At 44.3% G+C, this 14,412-nt stretch overlaps 2 protein-coding genes across 6 annotated transcripts in view; one reads left to right on the top strand and one right to left on the bottom strand.

Annotated features, from left to right (window-relative positions):
- acss3 (acyl-CoA synthetase short chain family member 3) overlaps positions 1-9,274 on the top strand; it is a 31,271-nt gene extending 21,997 nt beyond the window's left edge. For 2 of the 3 annotated variants that reach the window (XM_076111889.1, XM_076111888.1), the window contains 7 exons: positions 5,429-5,524; positions 5,753-5,816; positions 6,847-6,928; positions 7,209-7,331; positions 7,460-7,559; positions 7,727-7,902; positions 8,304-9,274. In XM_076111889.1, the coding sequence (XP_075968004.1) occupies positions 5,429-5,524; positions 5,753-5,816; positions 6,847-6,928; positions 7,209-7,331; positions 7,460-7,559; positions 7,727-7,902; positions 8,304-8,387 (725 nt within the window). In that variant the 3' untranslated portion in view covers positions 8,388-9,274. Of the gene's footprint in view, positions 1-5,428; positions 5,525-5,752; positions 5,817-6,846; positions 6,929-7,208; positions 7,332-7,459; positions 7,560-7,726; positions 7,903-8,303 lie in introns of those variants that run through there. The other variant, XM_076111890.1, reaches the window with a different exon arrangement.
- Positions 9,275-10,017: 743 nt separating this feature from the next.
- The window catches only part of ppfia2 (PTPRF interacting protein alpha 2), a 115,642-nt gene continuing 111,247 nt past the window's right edge, over positions 10,018-14,412 (bottom strand). For all 3 annotated transcript variants that reach the window (XM_076111573.1, XM_076111574.1, XM_076111575.1), the window contains 5 exons: positions 14,231-14,328; positions 13,939-14,114; positions 13,118-13,186; positions 12,514-12,670; positions 10,018-10,775 (listed from right to left, as the gene is read on the bottom strand). In XM_076111573.1, coding sequence (XP_075967688.1) covers positions 10,717-10,775; positions 12,514-12,670; positions 13,118-13,186; positions 13,939-14,114; positions 14,231-14,328 — 559 coding nt within the window. In that variant the 3' untranslated portion in view covers positions 10,018-10,716. The remainder of the gene's footprint in view (positions 10,776-12,513; positions 12,671-13,117; positions 13,187-13,938; positions 14,115-14,230; positions 14,329-14,412) is intronic.

Raw genomic sequence — 14,412 nt, 5'->3', positions numbered from 1 at the left:
TTCATTTCAGTAAAGTTATTCCTTCGTCATGTCACCCTCGTGCTCTGTTGCCCACCTTTGGGAGATGCTTGGGAGCCTTGGCTTTGTGTCTCACTCGGGCTCATTACATTGCTGCAGAGACAGTAGCGCAGATGTCACCGCTCCTGTAATTACAGCTGAGGTGTCACATTTGCATTACCTGATTGTTTACTGGGGGGGGGGGGGGGCTGCTGCCGACGCCTCTCTAACCGTCTAGCATTCATTTCAAGCCATCGTACTGTTTGTCTGCTGAGCTAAGGCACAAGAAGTGGTGTTACATTAAAGCAAGTTAAGCAGTGACTTTGTATGCATAAACTTTGCCTCTGAGCAAATGAGGCGAGCTGTCTGAAAAGTGATAAGGGATGGACTGCTTCTAGCTGATGGAATGTAGTTGTCCCTTGAGGAGTCCGAGTTTTAAATGGGAGAGCATGTACGGATGTGTGTGTGTGTGTGTGTGTGCTCATCTTGTTTTCAGGTCTGTCTTTGGTGGGCAGCACCACCAGCCTTTTTGTAGTTGCTGCAACCCAAACCGATTCCCCAATCCCCATGCATTTGACTTTCTCTGTTCCCTCCCTTTCCCGTTCTTCACTTGTTATTTTTCTTCATTTCAACATTGAGGCCAATCACAACTGCTTGGCCAACCAACCCTTTTGGTTTCTTCGTGTGCTTTGACACCTCAGCAGACTGCCAATGATGGTCTCAGTCTAAGCTGTTGTATTGTTCAACACAGACTCCGAGCAGAACTAATCCCAGAAGTTTGTCGTGAGATTTGCTCCTCAAATCATTCTTGGACCCAAAAGAGAAACGGCAGAGAAATAACGCAACCCCGTGTTCACTTGTCTTAACGATAAACATTGGATTGGATTGCAATTCTGTGGTATGCTGCAAAATTGTATAATTTTATAATTTACATTTTTTTCATAGTGTTTTCCTGACGCTACCATTTCCTCTGCGTTAGATGGGTTATTGGTTTTGTCTGAAGGAAGCAAAATGTGTTCTGAACCAAAACAAGTAAAAAAAAAAAAACAGACAAAAACAATCTCCTCGCTCCCTGTCTTCTCTCACCCTCTCATCCTCCTACGCCACATCGTCTCTTCAAATGACCTTGGGTTAGCTATCTTGGTAAGCTCCCGAAAGAGTCACCCCAGCAGCTACGCATCACCAGGACAACCACCAGCTCTGCTGTGCAGGAAGCATCCCCACCTCTATTTCTAACAGTTGTTGTTAAAACTCTCTGTGACTAGTGGCTGTTTGTTTGTGTGTTACAGCGGCTACTGTAGGAGTTACATTCCTTGCTATGCGTCCATGAACTCAAACGTTTGTTTGTACTTTGTATTTCCGCTGTTACCCAGGGTGAACATTAATACAGAAGCCCAATTAGGAGAGGGATGTACAAAGCTGCCATCAGGCCACCAACACTATTTACCTGACAGCTAATACAATACAAGTCCAATATTCACTCTCCTTTTAGCTCCGTTTTGGTCCCCACCAATGTTGTTTGATAATGTTTTGTGACGTGACACTGTGTATTTCTACCGCATTGATTAATGTGTATAAATGTATAGCATGCCTGAAGATTGTGGAGAACTGTAGGGAAACCAACACTTACTCTTCCACTCATCATAACTAATCAACGTTTTTCAGCCCATGTTACATCAATGCAAAAAGCTTGCATTGGAGTTGCACCTGTGCCCCTCTCTCTCTCTCTCTCTCTCTCTCTCTCTCTCTCTCTCTCTCTCTCTCTCTCTCTCTCTCTCTCTCTCTCCCCCCCTCCTCTTCATTTGAGTTTCACATTCTAGACCTGGTCAATTCCATTCTCAGTCTTTAGCCAATATCTCTTATTCCCATAGCGGTCCGATGTGCGGGCCATACAGGGAGAGTGGAACGGCAAGGTTACATTGTGTGAGGAAAACGTAGTGGAGTGCTTGAGGCGCTGCTGAGAATAGAGTGTGCAGGATCAGAGAGCCATCTTTGTTTTTCCTGAGCAGCAGTGCCCCCCCCCCCCCTCACCGAGCTACTAGTAATGAGCACGACTATTCGATAGCGCCAAAGCACCGTCCTGCCCATCCCGCTCTTCCGGCGCCTCCTCCCCGACAACCCTCCCCCTCACTCAACCCATTCATCACACTCAAAATGCCTCTCACTGGCCGAGCTCATCTCCAACAGGTCGAAGGGAGATTGATTTGTTTGTGTACAGAGGCAAAGGGAGCGAGAAGGAGCAAACAAAAAGGGAAAAGACAGCAGACGAACACTGATACAGAGGTGTGTTTTTGTGTCTGTATGTGTGTGTGCCAAAGACTCCAGTCATTCAGATACACAGCGTGTGTGTGTGTGTGTGTGTGATCGACTCCATCTCACAGATGATGTTTTCACTCACCTGTCTCAGCCGGTGCTGTCTGCCTTTCATATCCAGCATATTTAATCTCCTCTGCACAATGTGACCAGAATAGCAGCAGTGGATTTCATCTGCTTTGTCTCTCAAGGACTTTTTTTTTTTTTTTATCTCGACCCTTAAATAGACTCAGTTTTGACAGATAACCACATTGGATTCGATTTTGTCCTTGTGGGCAGTTTATTATGGAAGATACGGTTGAGTTATGGGTAGATCATAGCGCTGAGGGTGTCAATGGTCACATTTCTACATCAATAGAGATACTGTCTGCTTGAAGTAATGATAGTTCAAATGCCCGTCCAGGTAATCAGAATGTTGTAATCATCTTTGTATCTCTTCTCTCTGAGGGGTGTAGGAATGTAAATGAACAACAACTGCTGTGTTGTGATCTATCACGCCTTCGTATTGTGGGCTGAGGAGTTCTTGACACGTGAGGAGGAAGCGTTTCAGTGCAATTTTAGTGTAGATAATTTCCATTGAGGTTGCTTTGCTTTGTAACGGTTTGATTTCACGCCTGAAAGCTGTCCAGACAGTTCACTCTCTCTCCCCTCTGTGCCTTGTAAAATGTCAAGGTCCAATTATATTGTCTTTTTTCATTTTTTTTTTTTTTAAATTTACTCGCCCCGGGGCCCGAGTCAACGCCAGAGAGGCCCCGGCTCCTGCTGTAAACAGCCAGGTTTAAACACTCCACTCATGCTGACACGGTTCAGTGGTTGTGGCGAGCCCTAATCGACGGGCAATTCAGGAGCGCTTTTAAAGGACCCTCGCGGCTTCCTCCAGGGTCAGACGGATATATCGGTTTGCCAATATTGGCTCGTTATAATACATTGATAAGATAATGTCATCGAAGTCGATTTAAGGTACGGTTTCGTAAGCAATTTATTTTTTACATTATCTAATTATATTCAATCACTTTGTAATTTTTGCACAAAATACTGATCACTCAAAACTTCCACCGCTCCAAAAGTGTCAATACTGACCTAGACTCACAAGTCTCACGCTCTATAGAGACTGAAGACGGTGCCCCTGGTTTAAAAGAAGCCTGCATAGCAGAACCAATTCAAAGTCTTCAGAGCGGCACTTCATCTTGGGTTTATGCAGAAGTTGTGTGCTTGTAAACACCGTTGTAGCAGAAACGCATGCACAGAACCGTTGTTGCTGCAGGACAGGTACAGGCCGTAGGTTTGTTAGCGGCTGCTCTCTCCGGCGTTTTAGCAACAACTTGGCATTCTTAAATCAGACCATGTGGTAGACGGGGTTCGACGATTGTCCCGTAGTGTGAGACTAATACCGATCCTTGAAATCCCACGCCATAAATCTTTCTATACCTTCATGAATCTGTTTCAACTTTTCTTACAAGTGACAGTATTTCCCCTTTGCTCTAGTCCCATTCCGATTACATAAATGGTGCAGTGCAAGGAGTAGTGTGTTCCTGAAGGGGAAAGCAAAGGGCATGATTGGTCAAGAGTCTGTCATCACTCTTTCATCACTCGGCTCTCAGACCATGTGGGCCTCACTGAATATCCCCCCTAAAGGAATAAAAAAAAAAAATCCTTTTTTTTTTTTAAAATCGTCGGTGCTGAATGCTATCTCTGCTGACACTGATGGGCTTTGAACCCTGCAGGGAGTGGCTAACCTGCCACTGATGAATGAGGCGTACATGGTTGCCAGTTCAGAGGTTGGGAAATGTATTCAACTCTTGCACAACCCCCCCCCCACCCCCCCCTCCCCCCCCCCCCCCTCCCCTCCTTTGATAACTTAATCCCCTCCTCAACCAACAGCAACCTCCTGCCCCTGAGCTTGTGTCTTTGAAACCTGCCGTGCCGAAGCAGGTCTATAGGCATTTACATCTGTTTGATTAGTAGTACGCATATCTCCCAGTTAATGCGTGTGTGTATATGTCCTGTTTGTCCTATTTATATCAACTTTACTCGTTCCTTTTCCCCAGAGAACTCTGTTGGTGTCTCATGGATTCAGGCTACTTTTCCATAACTGCAGTCAGCATGGTGCATCTTAAAGGTTCCCTACGGAGGTTTTGATCAGTTGTACGACTTTTTCTCTTTGTTTTGTTCTTTCTTGTGCACACACTCAGAACTGCAGAACTGCATGCAGGTGAGGCAATTCACAGTCCTGCCGATGGTTAATACTACTCCACTGACTGCGGGTGACGGGTGTGAAACCCTGGTGAAGTCCTGTTGCTGTAGCTCTCCCTACAAGATTTAATGAGGAGTCTAAGAGGCATCACCGGCGTACTAACTGAGCTGTCATTTGCAGAGCAGGCCTGCTGTCTTAAATGTTTTGTCCATTGGCCTTAGCCTTCTCAGAAGACACTTCTGCCGTTAGCACTGCCACTGACTGCATATTTTAGTGGTTGAACCCCCCTCCCCCGTGCAATAATAGCTGATCGGATTCAGGCTTAATGCACCTTTCTGCATGAATTTGCATTTTAACTGTCGAAAATGCCAACACACTCGGGGCCGCAATAACTCAAGCACAACACATGACAGAAGCATCATACAGAGTAGATGATCTCATTACCTTCTGGATAAGCTGGTGCACACATTTGCATGTTGGTGAAGACAAATGGCAGCAGGTGAGGTTATTTAACTGCCTTTTGTTCAGTTTAATCATTTCAAAATTGCCAAAAGGCTGGTTTCTGTCAGATTCAGTCTTAAAGATCAATATATCCCTCTGTGCAAGCAGCAGGCACCTATAGATAGTAAAAAAACATCAGTAAACAGGTAGATGTACCATAGAATATTAACGTGTAGTAGAGAAATGATGGAAATCATTGTGTGGTCTGTCACCTTGGTGGAGACATCCGCTGAGTCAATGCTATATAATAGATGAGCCCAACATTAGAAGGTTTGACATTTGCATAATAAAACAGACAATGATGAGGTTGTGTCAAAACTGGGGGGGTTACACCTACAGCTCCTGTGCGCTGACTAAAACTTTATGGGTCTCCCACATAAAAGTGAGTCTGCGTGTCTCTCTCTGTGTCTCTCTCTTCATCAGAAACTGGCTCAGCCATCACCTCCTCGTGTATTGGTCTGGGGAACTCACTCACGCCACCTGTAGGTCAGGCTGGCAAACCCGTTCCAGGTTACAATGGTAAGAGCCGGAACTGTCGATCCACATCCCAGCTACAGTACACATGTAGTTTTATTTTAATGTCACAATTGCTGCCCCTTAATTACAGATACTCAGAACTCAAATGGATAAAACTCAGCAGCTGCTTTTCTTTCCCTGCAGAGCATCGCATACTTCTGCTCTTCCACTTCGCCAGTGGGCGATGCACCGTCTCTGAATATGAATTGCTTGCTCTCTCCTCTCCTCTAGTCACAGTGATCGATGATGACATGCAGGAGGTGAAGGCAAAAACCCTGGGAAATATCGTGGTGAGGTAAGCTGAGTGACTGTGTGAGCAGCTCGGCCATTGCTTTGCCTTTCTTCTGTCGCCCTCGCATGCAGTCGAAATGTGACAGAAAACTGTAATTAAATTTAAACTCCAATCTTTCACTCATTTATCTGAGTAATCTATACCGTTGGGCAGTGTTTCTGTGAGCTGCCTGTGCATAGTGGACTTCATCAAAAGCTCCAGCGGCCAACCCGTAGCCCATTGTGCTGCCTTATCTTGCGTTTTGCTACCTATCAGTTATCGCTCTCCAACTCCATTTCCCTGTTCCTCTGTAACTGCTCGTGTTGACTCGTGGCCGACACGGGGGGGGGGGGGGGGGGGGGATTTCCAAGGAATTCACATGTACTGTGAATACAGGGACAACCACAGGTGGAGCTGTAAACAGACGGGAACAGCTGTGTTACAGTGTTTTCCTTCTAGTAGCCAGCAAGTCTGTAACCACAGCTTCATAAAATCATAAACAAGAGAGTGAGCTCATTGCAATGTGTTATGGCTTCGAAGCACTGTGTGTTCAAGTAAAAGAAACAATATATATATATATAATATTAAAGAATATTTGCAGATTGTGCTGCAGTCATGAACAGCTGGAATCACGCTTTTTTTTGCATCCACTGTCAGCATCAGAAATAAGTCTCCTCATTCTCCTTTCAGAGAAATGAATCCATGCAGAAGCATGTTTCGGGTTCAAACTTGGGAAATGTGATGATCTTGGTGAAGAAGGAGGATTACTGGAAGTCTGTGGATAAACAAAGGCTGCGTAACTGAGCTCTCCTATCCGCCGGGTGTGAGAGCGTCAGTCTAGACAGTTATCCATTACTTTATTGGGTCAAATCTGATTGAGTGCTCTTAATGCTCTTAATTTAACATTTTTATCAAAAGTGTTATTTAATGTCATGCTTGAAGTATTTTTTAAAGTCATGCAGACTCACCTTTGTTATTTTGTGTAGGTTTATGGTTAAAGAGAAATATTGGAATTGAACTAAACTTCAATTTTCGACACAATCTTTTCCTTCAGACCACCTTTGCCACCTGGTGCAGCATTGTCGCTGTGGCAGAACCACGCTCTGTTTAAGGAGCTCTACTTCACTAAGTTCCCGGTAAGATCATTTCCACACATTCCGGTGTTTAACGGACATGCAATCATTTGCACAGCTGTCTGATTTGATAAAGAACGATTGTTTTTAATTGAAGCTCTGTTTCTGTCATTTGGATTCATGTTGTAGTAGAGTGAGTAGTGATTTAGTATGTGTGGTAAAAGGGCGCCCTCTAGTGTTGAGATCTTTCATCACAGAGTCACTTGGTTTTTGCGGCCAAAGAGAGACCTCATAAACTCAAATGTGCTCAGATTGTAACCGTTCCTTTCTATTCCACCACCAGGGTTATTATGACACCATGGACGCAGGTTTAATGGATGAGGAGGGTTTCCTTTACATCATGTCCCGGTCTGATGATGTCATCAACGTGGCAGGTCACAGGCTGTCAGCCGGCGCATTGGAAGAGGTAGGGGAATGATTACAGAGCAGGTGACACAAAGGTTTTCCCAACCCTTTGATGCATGTACGTGTGTGTGTGTGTGTGTGTGTGCGTGTGTGTGTGTGTGTGTGTGTGTGTGTGTGTGTGTGTTGCAGTCAGTGCTGCTGCACCCTGCAGTTGGAGACTGTGCTGTGGTGGCTCTGGAGGACGCGCTGAAGGGTGTTGTTCCCTTGGCCCTGTGTGTACTCAAGAATGGTGAGGCACGGCAGATGCATAGTGTAGCATTAACTGAAGTAATATAGGATATTAACTCAAGTCACGATGAGTAGATATTTATGAATAAAGATCATAACCCACACTGAATTCCAGCTGGTATTAAAACTACGCGTGCTTGTTCACAACATTGCGCTTTGTTTTCTCAGGTGTGCAGAAAAACGAAGAGGAGATCATAGATGAGATGGTGAAGCTTGTGAGAGACACCATCGGACCAGTGGCTGCCTTTAGGAAAGTGCTTTTTGTCCAAGGATTGCCGAAAACGCGCTCTGGCAAGATCCCTCGCTCCGCTTTAGCTAACCTTGTCAACGGCAAGCCTTACAAGGTATGGTACAATCTGAGAAGTAGAATGCGAGTAGAACGGACATTGAACTTGCGTCGGTCGTTTGACTAGTTTAAAAGAACATGACTCTCAGCACTGTGCATGTGAATAGAATAACCACAGAAATAGAATTAGTAAGCCCACTACTACAGTTAATCTTCTTTAAGATGTGAGCGATACAAGATGTGAACGGGAATGTCAGTTCTACGCTCATTCTATTTCTCTGGGAAACATATGACTTTTCTATGACTTTCCTCATGACATACTATACTATGACTTTCTTTCCGACATGCTAGACTTTTTTATTTTTTTCGACATGCTATACATGTTTTTCCTAATTGAATTGTTTCATTAGCTTTTTGTTAGTTCCTTTCTAATTATAAAAAAGTATTTTTTTCTTGCAGATCACTCCAACCATCGAGGACCCAGAAGTGTTCAAAGACATTGAGAGGCAGGTAGAAAAAGCCCTGAGACTTCGTGGGGCCTGAACTTGCCTGTCGGATGATAAAGAAAGCTGAAGTTGGATACATTTTGGCAAGACGTGTGCATGCATGTTCATGCAGTGTACTAGGTGTTGCAAATGGGAACTCAAACTAGAGATAAAATGTGATTTTTTTTTTATTCTTTCAAGCCAAGTTGAAGGTAGACATTGATGTCAGTAAGTTTTACAATCTTTGCCAAAATGAAATTATAAATCTATTTGCATTTAATCTGAATAATGAGACTCTACTGGACTTCAGGCTTTTATTATTAATGAGCCATGCACATTCCAGATTATGAATGAAGAATAATAAAGACAATTTATTAACCGACAGTATTTTTTTTTTTTATTGACAATGAAAATTTGCTTGCTCACCACTTACTTTTGACCAAAGTACAAGTAATAAATAAAAAAATGGGCACAAAATAAAACAATTCATTATTCGTGCAAATTGAAGATGTAAAAACAAATTAAAAGCGTAAGACTTGTATGAGTCGTCAATCAGAAATAACTAAAAGACAGAAAACAGGGCTGTACAGTAGGTTACCCTGGAAACTCTGACAGAAACAAAGAGTCAACAGTTACACCAATGTAAGTCACAGCAAGCAACAGGTTTGTCATTAAATGTCACCTCACTTCAACATGGTCATATACACTCTACGCACACGATGAGCTAAAGCAGTCTGTCTTTCAGTTATTTCCTCTATTCTGTCTGAGGGGGAGGGGGAGAAGGCCAGCTTGGCTGAGTGTTTGTCCTTTTGTGTTGATGCATCACCTGACAAAACATACAGTACAACAATTGACAGGCTCTATGAATGTCATCCTGCTTTTTTTTGTTCTCTGAGAGTAATGTAAATCTCTTGTTTTTGGCTACTAAATAGTCCGTTGAGTTGATGCGGTTGTATCAAAGTGCTCGTCATGTTGTTCCAGTGCGTTGACATGTTCTCCTTTTAGGACAGCGAGTCCATAAGAAAGGATGATGCAGTTTGTGGGGCTCAGAGTGGTTTTTGTGCTCCACTAGAGGGCAGGTTTTCACACATCTAGTCTCTTCCTCTCTCTCCATGGTGCAGCACAGATTTATCATCATCAGCACAATGAAAAAATAAAACCATATGTACAAAATGATCTAGAGATGGTGGGGGAGTATGGAGACAGTTTAGAGCAGCATATATTAATCTATGGTCCACTAAATGAGGTGGCAGGGAAGTTTTTTTTGCACAAACTCTGAATATCTTTTTATACATAGATCAGATGTGTGTATATATTAAAAAATGGCATATTTATTTACAGATAACCTACACATCTCCTGTAGAAGAAATACACAGTACGTTATGCTTCGACAAGTTACTGTACATGTAAAAGGTAGAAATGGTGACAACAGGGCAGCCTGCAGGACAGTTTAGCACCGGCATCTGGTGCCCACATTATAGGGAGGAGGAGGGGGGGTCCGAGAGGAGAGCAGGGCTTCTTGGCAGTGCGTGTCATCAGAATGGTTTGTTCCTCGGCAGGTTGGCCTGTCCAGCAGCTCCGCTAGTTCTTCAGAACTGTACCTGAAGGGAAGCAGAATGAGTAGTTTTCAATGAGGTACTGTGAGGTTGATGAGGTGGGTGTGGTGGGTGTATGTTACAACCGTAGGAACTGTGATCGTTAAATACATACCGTTTGAAAGTTTTATTAACCGTATAGAAAAAAAGTCGAGGCAGAAATTAAGAAAGGTGCTGCGATCATTCGTGGTTGTGACATCTTGCAGCAGTGGAAGAAAAATGAAAGCGCAGCAAGCTCAATTCTGTGCAGTCATAGTATAGCATGTCGAGAAAAGGTCATAAAAGTCGTGGTATAATATTCCATTATCCAGTGTGAAACGGTCGTAATTCATACCTGCCAGTTATGGCATAACATTTCTATTTACTCCCCACTAGAGTAAACTATAACTGTTCTACAGGAAGTAGTGAATGAGTGTCCACCTGGGCGTTACATGCTAAATACATCTGGTTCAGGGTTCTCTTCTTGCATCAGGTCGTCACTGTTGTTGTTACTCTGTGTGTGAGATTCTGAACTTATTCAGTTGAAGCAGATTTCTAAAGCTCGGACCGAATCTGACTCATCGTTTTTGGACGGACATTAAAGAGGCGACATCAGTACGATAAGGTGGCTCCCTGCCGTCTCCTACCACCTTAGTCACAGCTTCCTGGCAAAAACACTGCACGGACTCGCCAAGCCAAAAAAAAAAAAAAAAAAAAAAGCGTCTGCTTTAAGCACTTCTGAAGAAAGCTGTGTATTGAACGATGTGTTGTGTTACATACAGCGTACAGTTTAAGGTTCCCCTCTTCCTCCAATCAGCAGGAGTAGGTTCTCACCGTGGAGCTGTCCAGCCGCTGCACTGCAGAGGGTCCGACTGTACGTGGAGACAGCGAAAGAGACAGACCGTTAAGTCGAAATACTAAAAGCTCCTCATCAAGGCTGAGGACGAAACATTCCTCCACACCCTAAACATGTGCCACAAGATCAGACGTCCTCAACGGATCACAAGCAAAACACTTTTCTCTCTCTCACAACAGAGGTTACTCGTAGTGTCACCCTCGGAAGAGGACAGCCATGTATCACGCACACACTCAAAGGAAGTCTGGGTTTGAGTGTATCGAGGACGTCACAGACCAGGGAGACAGAGGAACACAGGAGGACTGTTTCAGTGTCACTGGGAACACCTCGTTAGAGGAGAACACGGGCCACAATCGGAGCAGCGGGATGATTTACATCCATGTATCGCAATGTGTGAAGACACAGTTGCTAATACTCTCTGCATCCCTTTAAACAATCATGTTCAGTTCATTACAACTTGGATCTTTGAGCTTCACTCTCGACTTTCATTGAGACTGTTGTTTCCAAAGGACCAGCTCAGTTCAACCTTCTCGTGATTCTGATCCCGACATTCACAGTGTTCATAATCTTGAGAGTTTAAACGTGTTCAGCTCCCAGACAACTGAGCAAACTATATATACTAACGCGGTCCAAAGCTCCACAACTAATGAGCAAGTAGACCTCGAGTTGATGTAGTTTTGTCATATTCTTAAAGTTTTGGCGATCGTTCCAATCCTACTCATAACTTTGAACTATGTCAAGTTAATTGCGGACACCTGGGAAATCTAATTATGAAGGGACTAAAGGCGTACAGCAACATTTTTGTCCAATATTTTGGATGCATTTTACCTCCAAATTAAATAGTTTACAAACTGATTGTGTTCCCAGACCTGGACGATTACTTTGAGCACATTATCATCAGAACAAATTCAAACGATGGCCAAAACTGCAAAAGCAAGAACCAAGTAGTAATAACCTGGAATGATCCTTTAATGAAAAGCCCATTCCAGCCGGTGTTCTCGTTTAACAGCAGAGGGATGACACAAACTGTCCGTTTGAGTTATTGAGACATCGAGGACATACTGTTCCCTATGTAAACCTCCTGATTCAGGCCAACTTACATAGCGCCGCTCGCTCCAGACACCTTTTTGTTTTGCCGCTTAATTACTGTAACTTCAAGGGTTACACCAGCAAGCATGGGTCTTAAACCCATAACTTGATGCCCTAGCTTTTACAACCAGGGGGACTAAACAAGGCTATTATGCAGCTTTACAAAACAACACCCGTGGTGTTGGACATCAGAGATTCAAGAGCAGAAGAAAGAGAGAGAGAGAGAGGCGAGGGTGAGAGACCACAAAGAAAAGGAGAGGTGCAGCCGGACAGTGGTGAAGAGGAGGGAGTGTGTGTAGAATAATAAGACACGCAGGGCCAACAAGCCCAGAACCCTCAGTGGGACATAGCTGACCTTGAAACCAATCCAAATACATGTCGTCAGGACTGTCGTCCAGCGCCTCATAGAGGACTGCAGAGCAACCGTCACAGAGTCGGAGAGAACAAGAGACATGGTCACAACACAGCAGGGAGCAGCAACTCCTGCGCTCAGGTGTGCTGCTTTCATCTACCAGTGCAACCTTTGCTCTGCAGCTGCCTTTGAAAAAATATCCGCCTTAAACACATTTCATGCACTAAACAAAGTAACACCAAGACCAACAAGTATTACTGAACAAACAATCTACCGGTGGATGATGACTGACGGTGCAGAGACGGGGACTTACCTTCAGGTGGCAATCTTCTGGAGTGACCAGACGTGGTGGTGAGACGGAATCCAGCAGGGAGCGTCTCCGCTGATCCGGGCATCATACTTATACCGTGAACGTCTCGAGGCGGGAACTGCCTCCTCCACGACGGGCCCCGGAAGTCTTTGTCGTCACACTGATGGAAAGACAAACGTCATTCACGCGTTTTAGGCTCAAACTTGAATATACATTCAGTAATAAAAGCTAATTGTCTGAAAAAATACAAAATAATCACATATCTGGCTTTGATTGTGCCGACTTGTTGACGATAGCGTCTATTTTCTAATCATGAGATGCATCGTAAATCACATAATCTCTCAGTCTGGGACAGTTAAATACATAATGTATGCTTTGGCAGCGTCATTTAACTGTCTGATTTACAGACAAATAGAAACCATAATTAAAGATCTTTGAAAATTATCTACCACTTGACAATGCGAGCTAGTTAATTATGTTGAACAATCTTGAATATGAATAGGGTTGGTAAGAGTGTAATATTGTTGCTCGGGGTCTGAAATGACCGATAAGCTTTGTTTGTGGTGACATTAATATGGTGACATTCATGGATAATAGCTGAGCTCACCTCATCCAGTCTCCTGTCGGTGCCCAGCGCCAGCATGTTGTTGTACTCTCGCTCCAGAATCTGACGTGCCTGAAGGACAGAAAAACAAACGCATCACGATTTCCACAAAGCCGGCTATTTTTAGCAGAATGGCAGCTGACGCGTTATGTCATTTGCGCTGCATATCCATTTTTACCTTTATAGATGAGATAAGCAGTGAACATTCACAGGGCAGCCTGCCAGAGTGACAGTTGGCAAATCTGCATGTTCTGATTTAGGTTGGACCAGCTCTCTGAAGGCTGACACCAACATGCCTCTACGTTTGGACCGACGCCGGTGACGGATGAGATTTATTTCCATATTCAGCGCCTTTAAATTTGGCTCAACTCTGCCATATAAAACATGAATGTCCAAGTGTTTTGGTGGAGCTAGAGTACCTGAGTGTTTTGGTGGAGCTAGAGTACCTGAGTGTTTTGGTGGAGCTAGAGTACCTGAGTGTTTTGGCGGAGCTAGAGTACCTGAGTGTTTTGGCGGAGCTGGAGTACCTGAGTGTTTTGGGGGAGCTGGAGTACCTGAGTGTTTTGGGGGAGCTAGAGTACCTGAGTGTTTTGGCGGAGCTGGAGTACCTGAGTGTTTTGGGGGAGCTAGAGTACCTGAGTGTTTTGGGGGAGCTGGAGTACCTGAGTGTTTTGGTGGAGCTGGAGTACCTGAGTGTTTTGGTGGAGCTAGAGTACCTGAGTGTTTTGGCGGAGCTAGAGTACCTGAGTGTTTTGGTGGAGCTAGAGTACCTGAGTGTTTTGGCGGAGCTGGAGTACCTGAGTGTTTTGGCGGAGCTGGAGTACCTGAGTGTTTTGGTTGGGGATCTGGAGGAGCAGCGCCAGACTGCTGTAGTCAAAGTTGTCATCCAAGGCGACCAGAGCTCCGTGCACGCCGCTCTCTAGCAGGATGTTGGCGTAGTCCCGCAGGCCTATGCTCTGCACCCAGCGGATGACCCGCTCATTACTCCACACCAGAACGTCTGCACACACACAGGGACAGAAATCTCACCTTAAAGCTTCACCCCTTTCTATTCATTTCTAGCATCTGGTTTTGGTTTGTTAACACGTTTTATTTTGGTTATTTCGGTGCACTTGCCTCTCATTTCGTGCTGACTGTGCTCCCTGCGTCTCTCCAGTTCCTTCCTGTCATAGTTGAGCTTCTTCAGACCCATGATGCCATACTGTAAACTTGTTCTGGGGTTAGAAAAATCACACATTTACATCGTCATGTGACAGAAAGAGTTACAGAAACTAAATATTTTACATATATCTGTGAAA

Source organism: Anarhichas minor, unplaced genomic scaffold (genome assembly GCF_050575085.1).
Source record: "Anarhichas minor isolate MPS153535 unplaced genomic scaffold, ASM5057508v1 ptg000045l, whole genome shotgun sequence".
NCBI classification, from domain to species: Eukaryota; Metazoa; Chordata; class Actinopteri; order Perciformes; family Anarhichadidae; genus Anarhichas; species Anarhichas minor.
This window is presented reverse-complemented; position numbering and strand designations above follow the sequence as displayed.